This window comes from Dicentrarchus labrax, unplaced genomic scaffold (assembly GCF_905237075.1).
Source record: "Dicentrarchus labrax unplaced genomic scaffold, dlabrax2021, whole genome shotgun sequence".
NCBI classification, from domain to species: domain Eukaryota; kingdom Metazoa; phylum Chordata; class Actinopteri; family Moronidae; genus Dicentrarchus; species Dicentrarchus labrax.
The window spans coordinates 23,000,688-23,014,404 of NW_026136722.1; the positions used below are offsets into that span (position 1 = coordinate 23,000,688).

The following is a 13,717-nucleotide window of genomic DNA, read 5'->3' on the forward strand; positions in this document are numbered from 1 at the left end:
ATGCAGAAAAACTGACATGCAGACTTACTCGCAAATCATGCCCATCATACATCATGCCTCCATTGGCATCACCCGGGGAGGATGTGGAGTTTTACACAGCCATTCATCGCTCCCCTAATTCATTAGTCCAAATGAGCATTTATGCAGAGCACACATTATTTTTACAGGCCTGCTTTATGTGTTTGTGTGGAGTTTTACAACCCTCATAAAACACGTCCTCCAAGCCCCAGATAGATTTGGAAGCATTTATTTGCATAGTTCACAAACCCAAAATAAATCGTTAGTGCTTTCTGGCCCAGGCTGGATCAGACTGAAGGGTGTGATGCAAATAGTGTTGTCTTGTAATTTGAATAATATTTTGTTGACATTATGTTAAAATGTGAGAAGAGTGACATAATGCTTTCTCGTGATGACATCCAGTTATGGTGTGAATATTGCCTGTACACCATTCAAATGGTATTTGCTACGAAGCCTGAAAGTAAAGTCTGGCTGTGACTGTCAGTCTGTGCACAAGTAGTTTACACTCAGCGAGCACGCAACATTTAGCTTCATACCTCCTCATCATAGAATACCATTAATACCCTCCAGGGCTAGAGGACAGTTTAATCAAATGTAGCTTACAGCTTTTACTAAATTATATCGTGATGCTGTGATATCAAATTTATTTGGTCCAAATTGTAATTAAATTAGTTTTTAAAGTTTTTTATTTACACACATGAAGAATTTGGTCTCAATTGATACATAAGAGTGGAATACAATTCAGTACTTTGCCATATTTTAATATATGACCATGGTTTCAACCATATTGTCCAGTTCTGCCACATCTACTGAAATATATTTATGTGTATATGATGAGTCATTTTAATATTAAACATTATTTTGACATACTAGCACATAACACGAGAGAGCATGGCATATGTACACATAGAGTGTCATGTTTCTGGCCACTTGACAAATAGAAGTCCAATATCCTCTGTCCCTTTCGCTCTGTTTATCTCCATCAACTCCTGAGGGAAATATGTGAGCATGTTATCCATTAACACTCTGCTATGTTCACCAGCTAGCTGCTAACTTTGCCTGTCTGCTGTTTGGTGCTGAGCAGGTAGTGCACAGTGGGGTTTTAGAGCTTTTTTGCTGAACGCTGCCTGCTGCTGCAGTAAATGAAGTTGATGAGAGCTGCAAAAGTGAACCAAAACAGTGAAGTTGCGGGATATAAAACCAAGAGATGCTAACACTCAGAGCTGATTGGATCTGCAGGCGGGTGATCATTTTCTGTGGGTTTGTCATTACGAGTCACTTTTCACATTGCACGTAACTCATTGTTAGTATGAAAATATTGACTGCTGCACCTCTTCTCAAACCAGCTGATACACAGTGGATGTTGGGCCCAGCATTACAACCCCTCACTTACTCTAAAAAGCGACGTGAACTTGAGATTTTGGCGCTGAGAATTTGTCCCGAGGGTAACTGACACAGGGAGGAAGGGTGGTGAAATGCCCAGCCAAAAGTTCATAAGGTCACGCTCTCAGCTCACAACACACACACACACACACACACACACAGAATCGTAATTTGAGTGACAGGTCTCCATGATTTCCCTGTTAACGATAGGCCCCGATCATATAAGGTGATGTGTGTGAGAATTTTAACAGGGAGTGGGGGGTGTGAGGACAGTGTGTATTTGGCTTGTTGTAGAGAGACGGCGGAGCCTCACTCTGGTGGCAGTGGCGTTGTGTGTGTTTGCTTTTCCTCGTCTCCCCTGTAGCGCTGGGTTTGATCGCGTCTGCTCCCTAGCTGGTGCCCACTGTACACCGCTTTCACTCCCCCCCCTTCCCCGTACCCGCCTCTCCTCTCCTCCTCCACTCTGCCAACAAGTCTCTCTTTCTTTCTTTCTTTCTTGCTCCTTCTTTTATTCTCCCCGCTCACGTCTTTCTTGGCGAGGCAAAACGTTCCCACAGCTCTCACAATCCCCCCTCGAGCCCCCCCCTCAGTCTATCACCCCCTCCCTTTCTTCCTCTCTTTCATTTACTTCTTTTTTGTCTTTTACTTGTCTCCACTTCTCTCCTCTGTCTGCCTCTCTTCCCCCCCTTTTTTTTTTGCCTTTTCTTCCTATATCCCCCCCTCCTCCTCCTACTCTGTCTCTCTCCCCCCATTCCCTGGCAAAGGCTGGCATCACATGATCCCCACTCCTACTTGTGCCCAGACCCTGTCACACACACACACACACACACACACACACACACACACACACGTATATCACAACGTGGGAGTACCACAGGGTGGCTCATGTCTTTCACTCAGAGCTGTGAGTGCTATGCATTTTATACTCTGCTCTGTTTGTATGAAACTTAATATACACAAATCATCAGTGCAGTTTAAACAAGCCTGCCAGTATCTAAAGTCTGGCCTGACTGAGTGTTTTTCAGTGTGTGTTTATTGTCCATGTCGTCAGGCCAGCTGTGGCACTATATTAGCACCGTATTTCGCAGATGTGATCAGGAAGTTTTTTGGGGATGGAACTGCTCAAAGCGGATGAGTATGTCTGATATGAGGAGGATTTCTGCTGAAATTTTGTAGATATATAGTATGTTGGGAAACAAGATGTGAGGTTTCAGCTGCCCCCCCTTCTCGCTAAAGCCACGGCAGCCCTGCTGAAATCTTTCCCACTGCTCTCTCTTCCCTCTGCGAGAGGCAGATTTCTTTAGCATGTGTTGCTGAGCTGTGCCCCCGCTGCCAACAAGTGACATCTGCTGGCCAAATGGAGCTATGACACCTCCCCATATGCATTTTCAATTTGATGTTTGGATAGAGAGGTTTATGGAGGGGAGTCAAAATCAGAGACATTATTTTCTGACACCAGCCTCACATTAATGGGGGAATGTTTTTTTGCCGGACAGAAAGCACTTTACTCCTCTGAGAACAAGCAAGATAGTGAAGAGCTGTGTCTGTGTCTCCCTCTTCCTTCCTGTCGATCCCTCCCTGTACATCGCAGCTCATCAGCATAGGCGCAGATAAAAGATAAAAGAAACAGGGCAGAGGGGAGGGGGGGTATACATGGGCAGCCAGCCAGCCCCCACAGCCTTCCATCCTTCTACCCCCTGCCCTCCTCTCTCTCCCATGGTTGATTCCCTTTAGGCCCCTCTCACCCCTTCTCACCCCCCTCTCACCCCCTGGCTCCCCGGCTCTGTGTGGCGTTGGCACAGAGAGGGCGCAGGCGGCACACAGACGGCCACGCAGATGGGCAACGGGCAATGCAGGGCTGCCTCCCCACACCTGCTCCTTGCTGGCACAGGGCTCGGGCCAGGCGGCCCCGCAGCACGCACACACTCACACTCACACACACACACACACACACACACACACACACACACAAAAACACAGATGTGCATCAGAATTACCTCCTCTCAATTTACTGAACGCTCCCACATATAGACACGCACTCGCAGGGAGCGAGCACGTGCAAATACTCCCACGAGCTGCTATACATGCTGATGCACACGCGTGTTTTACGTGCCTTTTTAAAAAAAGAACGCTGTCTCCCTCCCACACTCTGCTTCTCAGCCTGTCAGTCACAGATGTTTACACGCTTATCTCCAACTGTGCCTCAACATGTGCTCTCCAGAAATTTTTGCACATATACACTATCATAAACATATAGAAGACACAATCACACATCAATAGCCACCAACTGATGTATTTATAGTCTCGCGCCCACACATTCACACTTCAGCACTACCAGCACAGAAACACATTTCACAATTAATCACATCGCCCCATGCTGTGCTGTCACATGGAGTTACATACCAGACATTCAGTGAACTACATAGAGATGCACTATTGTCACTTTTACACTGGATGTGAGAACAAAGATTGATTATGTAGACTTGGGTTGATGTTTTTTTGCAGGGCTAAGAGCCTGGAACTGCTATTCTGTTGACACCACCATAGTGCTAGAGGAATTGCCAGAATTTGATGCCGCTGGTTTAATAGGTAGGGTGTGGATATGGAAGCCAAATAAACTTCCTAGAAAAGCGCCAAAAATAGCGGAAGGGAAAATCCATCCCAAAACAGAAAACCCAGAGTGTTATTCCTGCAATCTTTGAAAGCTCAGACTTGATTTGTAAGCAAAAATGAGCTGCAGCGCTGCCAGTTAATGGGCCATCAGTGCGTCACAGAACACTGGGTGCTTTTAGTTTGTCATTATAAACCTGAACATGGACAACATGTGCCCATATAAGTCACTCAAGTCAACTCAGGGTCTATTACTTTTCTTTTTGGTCAGTAGATGAAGGGTGTCATTCCCACTGGGGATGGGGCATTTTTGTCCCCTTTCATTTTATCCTTTCAGGTTTATTTACTCGCTAAAATCTCTCTAAATGCTGGTTTCTGAGTTGATACATCTGAGCTGCTGTCACTTATTACCCTGCACATTTAACATTTGTGTCCTGTGTTTTAGCCTCTCAGGCTGCATATAATCTGCTAGAGCTCAACAGATATAGTTTTTTCTAGATTGGTAACTCTTTTAGAGGGGCAGTTAACGGGAGTTTAGGGAAGTTAGCTGATTACAATATAGTGAATTTCTGAGCTGGAATGGAAATAAACCCATGTTGCACCAATATGACAAAGGTACTCAGAAGGCTGCTTTATTTATTTCATTTGTTTTAAGTTAAATATTCTTTAGCATGTTAAATAATTTAACATATAGACTACATTGTCAACCAATTCTAGAAATGAACACTGAGAAAGCCATTTTTATACCTGTACTGTGCAATTCTACATATATACATATGTAATTTCTTATATGCACAATGTTAAGATATATATATGTATAGTCTTTAATACCTTTAAATTAAACTACTGTATATATTTATTACCCTGTGCAATAATATTTATTTCTGCACCATGCCAATACCTCCTACTGTGACCTGTGCAATGTTCCACATCATCACATCTATATATATTATTATATTAATATATTAATATATAGTTTACATGTAACTCTTTTTTGCTTCTTTTTTTATTATATCTTATATTTTTTTAATTCACTCTTATTTAATGTGTATTTTCTTATCTGTTGTGTTGTATCTGGTGCTGCTGTAGCAAGTTAATTGTGGATCAGTAAAGTCTATCATATCGTTATTGTATAAATAAAAATAAAACAAACAGCTAAACATTAGTACTATAAAAACTACAACCCATTTTACATTATAAACCGAAAAAAATAGTTTTCTATATCTGCGTTTATCGGATGACAATAATAATATCAGCCCATAATATCAGCCAGCAGAAAGTCTCTACAAACTCACTGTACCTTCTTGGTGGAGGTTGGTGGCACCAGATGGAGCCTGGTACCTGGTGAAATACCTGCTGACACGAAAAACAAAAATTATATAAAATATGGTATAAATGTAAAAAAAAACGTCAGTCTGCGTTTTCTTTGTTAAATATTATGTTAGCAGTGCAAATATTTTTAGAATATTTCTTTCTTTCTTGTAGTACTTGATGATGTTGAAGTGGCCCTCCTATGAGATACCAGCAGTGGCCCCAAGCCAATTTGAGAACCCTGATTTAAATGTAAGAATACTAATTACACATTTTTGATGGCACCCTATATCTGAAAACCAAACCTTACACCCTTGCAGTGGAGCTCCTTCACACTTGCTATCTTCGTCTGCAGTGTTAGAAACTCATTCTAACTGTGACAAAGATAACTGAACACAACTTAGAGTAAGTAAATGAAAGGGTAAAGTCAGAGTGGATGACTCAGTGTGTATCGCCTCTTCCAGATGTCCTAACGGCTCAACAGGAACCACAATGTGATTTGAATCCCGTCCCCTGTTATTATCTCGTTACACTCAACTGTACATTATCTAATGAAACAAATTCCCAGGAAATATTCAGGGGCTCCTTCAGAGAAAGCGGCTTCCTGTCACAACTGCCCTACTTTCTGTGAACCCTACAGTGAGGCGAGGGTCAGTGATGGGACAGATAATATACAGTATCATCAATCCCAGTTCTGCAGCAGTGTCCAATGAGAACCACTGGCTTAGAGACCAGGGTCAGGATGAGCTTTACTTGTAGAAGATAGAAGCACAGGGGGTGGGCAGGGGGTTGATCAAAGGGCGATGAGTAGTTTTAAAGAAAACGGAAACGAATCTGCGAATGAAAATGGGGGGGGGGACTGAAGGAGGTGTTGGAGGAGGAGGAGGAGGAGAAGAAGAAAAAAAGAGGTTGAAATGAAGTCCAATAAAAGAGCCGAGTGAACATCTGTGTGGGATAGCCGTGGGGATTAGGAGGGTTTGGAACATTTTAAGCGCATTAAAGATTAAAAAAAAGGTCAGAATGTTTAGCAACATACCGATAAACCTCTTAAGCGAAACCCAATTGGGGAGGCTGTTCGGTTTCTTTATCCAGAGGCTGGTGAAAGGGTGGAGAGAGGGGGTGAGACTGCGCAGCTACACACACTTAAACGCACACTTATATAAATATATAAGTCAGTCAGTGCAGTCATCTGCTTTACATCCATCTTCCACTAGCATGCAGCTGTGTACATGCTCCATTATATTTAGTATTTCTGTATATACAGTATGCAATAAGATCAGGGCTGCCACATCCAGAGATGTATGGACGCAAAAACGCAGCTGCATTCCCACATTAACCCGGAGCTTGAGCTGCTGCTGGTACCCACACACTCCCCCGGGAATGAAATACACGTCACAGCTCATACAGATGGGGGGGGGGAGTTTACAGCATGAGAGACTGAAGGGGAAAGATGAAGAGGGAGAGAACAGTGGTAGATTTGTCCACAGAGCTCTGGAGCAGTCGGAGGAAGAGGCCCCTATCATTTGACTGTGAACTGAACCGTGTCTGGGGAGCTATCCTTAAATGACACCGCGCACAGAGGGTGGAGACAGAGTCAGAGGGGTCACCGGCTGTAGGCTGCAGTGATACTGACTGTTGCATGAGTTTATACACGGCCTGTGTCATGTTCACGTCTGACCTACTCTTACTGCTGCAGTCTTCTGCTGCAGCTTCATTTAGCAGTCATAGAAGAGGAGACATAGTCACTTGCACATTTTTCTCAGCATCCTTACAGAGTTAAACCTGCAATGTGCCACCATTTGATTTAACGTTTACCATGGGACACTGAAAGTCAGTCAGAGTTGGGGGTTCTGAGAGGGAATCTGTCTATATGACATTATACTAAACGCTAAATGCGTGCCATTTATGGTTTTTGCATTCATTTGAATGGCCAGGATAATTTATATATTTTTTTATATAATGATCTAATAGTTCCAAACAACAGTTTTAGAACTTCCTGCCATAAATACCAACGTAAAACATGTAAGTCCGAGTACAAAAGGAGAAAGTCATTAACGCTCATGCATTTACCCCAGTTGAAGGGGGGGTTCTGCAATCAATGTGATAGATAGATAGATAGATAGATAGATAGATAGATAGATAGATAGATAGATAGATAGATTAACTTTATTAATCCCACAACGGGGAAATTCACTTGTCACAGCAGCATTTGAGTGAAATAAATAAATACAGATATAAAAAACATGAACATTTGCGTACAGCAGGTCCAAGGTCTTATTGTCTCTGGTGGTGCATGTGACAAACTGGTGGAAGGTTGGGAGTGTGGACGAGATTGCACTTGTATAAAGTTGGGAGACTTGCAATAAGAGACAGAAGTTAAAATCAATACAGCAATGGCCAGTGATTTTTAATCCCTAGTATATCTTCCAAAAATGCTGGATACTACATTTCCCATTATTTTCTTAACCTTTTCAAAGCTGCTCCAGAGCCACAGAAGTCTACAGTAGATATCCTCATGGAGAGTAAAATCAGTATATTATTTTAATATTTGTGTTATTTCACTACAGTAGTGCAGTGGTTCTCAACCTTGGGGTGGGACCCCAACTAGGGGTCGCCAAAGCTTGGCAGGAAACTCAAACTGTTGGCCCGTAACGTGATGCCAAAAACATAATATAATTCAGCCTGCAAGATTTTTTTTCTTCTTTTCTTTATCACTTAAATAATCCTTGATATTTAATTAAAATAAAAACACAATCCCTTTTTTTAAAGTGTGTTTCATTTGGTGCTAATTAATGGCAGTTAATAGGAAGAGAGCAGTTTTTAAGCCTCAATTGGGGCCTTAATTTGTTGTTTGGCAACAAAAATGATATAAAAATGTATAGAAACTGCTGTTAGCATTTTCTGGTTGAGTATGATGTTAGTAATTTTTGTTGTTTGTTTTGTTGAAGTGGCCTCCTATGAGATGATAATACCAGCCCATTTGGGTTTGAGACCCCTGTTTTAAGGGATGTAAAGACCAACAATCGAAGCGCTAATAGAACAATAGAAAAGTATGTCTGATTGTTTAACCAAAAAAATTGTAAAAACTATCTCAAACTCATCTCTGATCAATATTCTCAGGAAATAAAGCTGCTCCAAATTCATCCAAATTTCTGGTTTAACTCTTTTACTTCCAGCAGTTATTGTGTTCACTGTCTGGGTTCATTGTGCAGTTTTTCAGTTGTTCTCTGCTGTTATTTATATGCATTGAATATAACATGAAATATCCATAAAATAGGTCACTTAGTTTACTCAATGATAGAGAAGGTAAATGGTAAATGGACTGTACTTATATAGCCCCTTTGTAGTCTTTTGACCACTCAATGTGCTGTACACTACATGCCACACTCACCCCATTCACACACATTCATACACCTTAAGTAAAAAGGATGGAACCATTTCAGTAGTGTATTACTACAGTGCCTTGTGCCTGCCGTAAAATCACTGCACAGCTTCTCATTGCTTACTGCTTAAAGGAAATGAAAACTTTTTAATTTTCTAATTAAGAGTGTGATAAGAAAATCAATATACTGCTGTCTGTACAGTAAAGTAGTAGCTGGTTAGCTTAGCTCACACACTAATGCAGAATCACAGAAAACGTAGAGATATTTTAGCTACATTTGCACAGCTGTTGTGTATTTTACCCACCTTTCATCCAACTATATCTGCCCTGTGTGGTTTTTTCTTCTTTTTTATGAGAATCAGTTCCCATTCTGGTCTAGACCTGCTCTATTTGAAAAGTGTCCTGAGATAACTTTTGTTATAGATTGGCGCTATACAAATACAATTGAATTGAATTTTGAGAATAGAATGTATTTATTAACCTGTAAATGCTCGACTGAGACCTTCCTTCCAACCATCATCAGGTTTTCCATCCTGAGCTGTTATATTTTATCTCCAGTGCTGGGCTGGTGGTGTTGATTTTATAGTCTGTCATCAGTCTGAACAATCCCCTTCACTTAGTGCACATTAGATTACAGAGTGCCTGTTTGCTCATGTGTGCTTGTGATGCACAAACAAACACTCTGAGCCTTTCGGTAAATTAGCAAAAAAAAAGTGCCTGTGTGAGCGATGTGCACTCATATATGAATATGCGCACGGTAAATGAGTCCATTAGCGCTGGCAATGGCTGCCTCTGTACTAAGCGAGCATGTGTATGTAATTTTACATTCAAGTGTCTCTTAATGATTTCCACTTGTGTGTATGTGTGGGTGTGTTGTTTTTGTGTGTGCTGTATGATGAATGGAGCGATTAAGTAAGTGTGATTTTGAGTGTGTGTACATTAGCCTGGGTGTGAGTTATTAGCCTCTGTCTGCATCTGCAGTGTGATAAATGTAAAGCCAGTGTTAACTTTTGTGTACACACTCCAGGAGTGTATCAGCACTGACTGTATACTGACCAAGACACAAAATGAGCTTTGTGTCTATATGTGTGTGTGTGTGTGTGATTAGAGCGATAGCGTGGTATATTTGATGGCCTGTGTGTGTCTATGCTGTATTATCTCTGGTGGGGCGGGTGCAGGGGGCCTTGGGGCGACTGTGTGGAGGAGATAAGGGTGACTCATCTGTGTTTAAATGTGTGTGTGCATGAGCATGTTTGTGCTTCGCAGACATGTATATCCATGTTTGGTGCATGCACATGCAAGCATTTGAACCAGAATGTTGATAAATGCTCATGTGGTTACATCCAGCCTCACCAGTAAACAGCCTCACTGGGGTTGATGGACAGATTTTTGTATGGATCGCAAAGATATTAGAAATCACAGTGGCAGTTCCCATCAACACCGAGCTGTCAGCGTCGTGAAAGACAGCGTTGCAGAAGACAAAACTGCTTCTTTCTCACCTGAGATTCAGTGGTGGTTTGAAGTTTGAAGTTTGAACTGCTACTGTAACTGCTACTCAGGCACAATAGTCTGAAAGCATATATCACAGCAAACCCAAGAGGCACATGCAACTTAAAGCAGCTCTTAAAGGACCAGTGTGTAGGATTTAGTGGCATCTAGTGGTGAAGTTGCAACTAACGGCACTGCTGCCGTCGATGGGAGAAACTAAAGTGGCCGCAAAATGTACAAAAAACGCAAAAAGGCCCTATCTAGGGCTTGTGTTTGGTTTGTCCATTCTGCTCTACTGTAGAAACATGGCTCCATTGAAAGCAACCCCCGTCTGTTGATACAAACAACTCATTCTAAGGTAACAGAAACACAACAATTGCCATATTCGGGTAATTATTCACTAATGAAAACAAACGAAAAATATTCTATTCTATTCCTGACGAGAGATCCTCCTAAATGTTACACACTGAACCTTTTAAATATCAATAATCAATTCAATATTGTGTAATTCATGTCACAATTATCGCAACAATATTATCACAATAATCATGAAAATATACTTTATGCTTTTTGTTAAGAAACACATATTTGATCACAGATAGGAACTTCATCACCCTGTTCTTTATTTTGAAATCTATACTATTTCCACACATCCTGTTTAATATAATATCGTATATTGTCCCATCCCTAGCATAGTGACAGATGTCACTTATAAAATTATCATCCGAGTCCGCAGCTACCTTTAGCTCCATGGACCCACAACTTTACTGTTACTGTACCGCACAGGGGTAGGATCACTCTATCTTTATAACTGATTGAAACTACTCACTAAAAAAGCTTAAGCTTCACCACACCACTTCTCAAGCACTGTGTGATAATGTCCATCTTTTACAATTTCAGTAGAGAAGAAGGAGAGTGCAGCATACCACTGACAACTTGCAGGGGTCGGTCTCTGCTTACATTTTGCCAAGAAAAGTTATGAAAGCCTTGTTTGAAAATGTGGTTGATAATGTAAATGGAGTGGATTTAACACCTTAAAATGCAGAAAGACTGATATAGTAAAAAGTCAACCTCGTTATAGTGTAGCACAGCGGCCGCCGGTCTGTTCAGTGCCAAGAATTACTTAAACAAAACAACACATTGAGCCCATGCCAGCGGGCTATATTATTATCTTCATTCGAACTAATTGCCAGGCCAAACAGCGACACATATGCACACACAGGCTGCAACAACCACTCATCATTAGGGACTTTAACTGTGGTGTGCCATCCCTGTTGTCATGACAACTAGACACTGAATTTTGGCTTGGGAACTGTCACAGAGAGAGATTTTTCAGAGGCATACAGGTTTAAAAGGTTTTAACGGTTTGTGCTTGTAGTGAATTGCGTGATCGGGATTGTCGGGGTGAGCTCTGCCGCGATAAGAAAGGCCTCGGGCATCGTTTATTCTTGGTGCATCTTACATGATCACCTTATTTGCATTGAATGATTCTTTTATTTCCTTTTACTTTTATGAGAGTGTCTGACATCTGCGATTATCTCACATTTTTATTAAACTCACGCACCCTCTGTAACACGCTATTGGGCGGGCAACACAGCACTTGAAGACTTGCACACAAACATCCCAGCGGTTTTGTCCTCACTCCATTTGCATTGCATATCCTCTGTAGATCTTTCTATCTTTAAGACCATTGGGTCTGTGTGTGAGGGAGAGTGTGCTTTGCAAGCATGTGTGTGTATGTTTGTGTGTGTGTGTGTGTGTGTGTGTGTGTGTGTGTGTGTGTGTGTGTGTGTGCCGTCAGCTAACAGGAATGCATGGGTACCGCCAAAGCTAAGATGGCTGCCAAGCGCTAAGATGGCTGCCAGGATTCCACAGAGCGACAGCACGAGAGAGAAAGAGAGGCAGAGACAGAATGAGTGTAAGAGGAATTGAGGGAGAAAGACATGAAGATGGACTCTGAGTCCGGCAGAATGAGTGTTGCGAGAAAAAAGAAACTCTATCCCTGTGTGCCTTTCCCTCTTCTTTCTGACCCAGAGTGATGAGGTGATCTTGTTTGTCTCTTTTTGTTTTCTTAGTTTTGGCAACGCACAGACAGGGTGAATAGTGCAGCAGCTTGCTGGCACGTCGTCCACTAATGCCACCCAAGATTAGGATGCTGATTTGGGCTGAGAAGATGTTGAGGTTGGGGGGCCTAGTTCTGGCTGCAAGGGGGCCACGTTCTGGCTAGGGAGACTTGGCCCAGGATGGCCTTAAAGCTTCAGTGCTGTGGGGTAATTGGCTTGAATGGTATATATGTTACAACCATAAAACTCCACAAGGCTGCATTACGCATCTGAAGAAGAATGGCAGCCAGCGTGCCAAACAAAACTAGCTGAAGCAGGCGACTCTCTGCCTGCCTGTCCCTATATAGATGTTAAGGTAAACACACACAGGAGATGCAATCCAAACAAAGCCTGGAACCCAAAAGTGTACGTTTTAAAGAACACCTCAAGTTACAAGTCAGTAAAGTAGTGTGTATGTTAGAGTCCCTGAAGAAAAGGTATAGAAAGAGAGAAAAGTGGTTTTATTAAGGTAAACTTATATTTTCACTATATCCTGAGATTGAAAGAAAGAAAGAGAGTTTATTGTTGAGTCTCATTCTGAGGGTGTCAAATATAGACGCTTTAGGACCCTGGGAATGAGACTCAAAAATGAACTATCTTCAGGACCCAAAGCATCTGTCTGTCCTTCTCAGCTCTGATTGGTTGTTTTCATTCAGGCCCGGTGGATTCTTGCAAATACCATTAGGAGCTCTAGGAGGAGCCAGAGGAACCTGATATTTTTACAGATTATCTGTCTCATGTTCTACTGTCAGGATATAGTGAAAGTTTCAGCAAATACTGTATAAGATTTTTTTTTTTTTTTATTTTTATAAAAGTTACCTATTGCAGCTTTAACTAAAATATTGTGTATGTGTGTGCATTTGAGAGGGTGGGAGTCCCTGAAAGAGAAGGGGGAAAAATTAAGCGAAAGAGACCAAGTATTGTTCTTTGATGCTTTTTCTAGTAGGTTTGAAGAACGATTATCCCACAGCCACAGACTGCAGACATAAGGATACGAACCTTCTGATTCACCATTTTATGACTTTCAACTGAGGTTCAACCTGAACGGAAATATGCTCCAATCTTTAATCTCAGTTCCACGTCTGTCTGTCTTTAGTGAAAAGAATAAAAGACGGCGCCTTCTTCCATCCAGTTTCTGACGAGTTTCCCTCTGATGCTATCCTACCCCTTCACCTTTGGGTAGTGTTCAGACATCTGTCCACCTGACTAACCATCTCTCTTTCTCTCTCCCTCTTTCTTTCAGAACAATCAGGACAATCAGACAACTCAAACCAGCAAGGAGACACAGACGTCAAGCCCCCACCAAATGGTAAGTTTGCAACTGTGTCCCATTCACACACATGCCCATAAAAATGTTTGACATACCTGTGCCTACATGCAATCAGACTCTAACACACATGCACATACTGTATCCGCACACTAC

At 41.9% G+C, this 13,717-nt stretch overlaps 1 protein-coding gene across 16 annotated transcripts in view; it reads left to right on the forward strand.

The window, feature by feature from the left end:
- nfixb (nuclear factor I/Xb) overlaps positions 1-13,717 on the forward strand; it is a 148,879-nt gene that overhangs the window by 101,449 nt on the left and 33,713 nt on the right. For all 16 annotated transcript variants that reach the window (XM_051386890.1, XM_051386892.1, XM_051386895.1 and 13 more), the window contains one exon: positions 13,538-13,603. In XM_051386890.1, the coding sequence (XP_051242850.1) occupies positions 13,538-13,603 (66 nt within the window). The remainder of the gene's footprint in view (positions 1-13,537; positions 13,604-13,717) is intronic.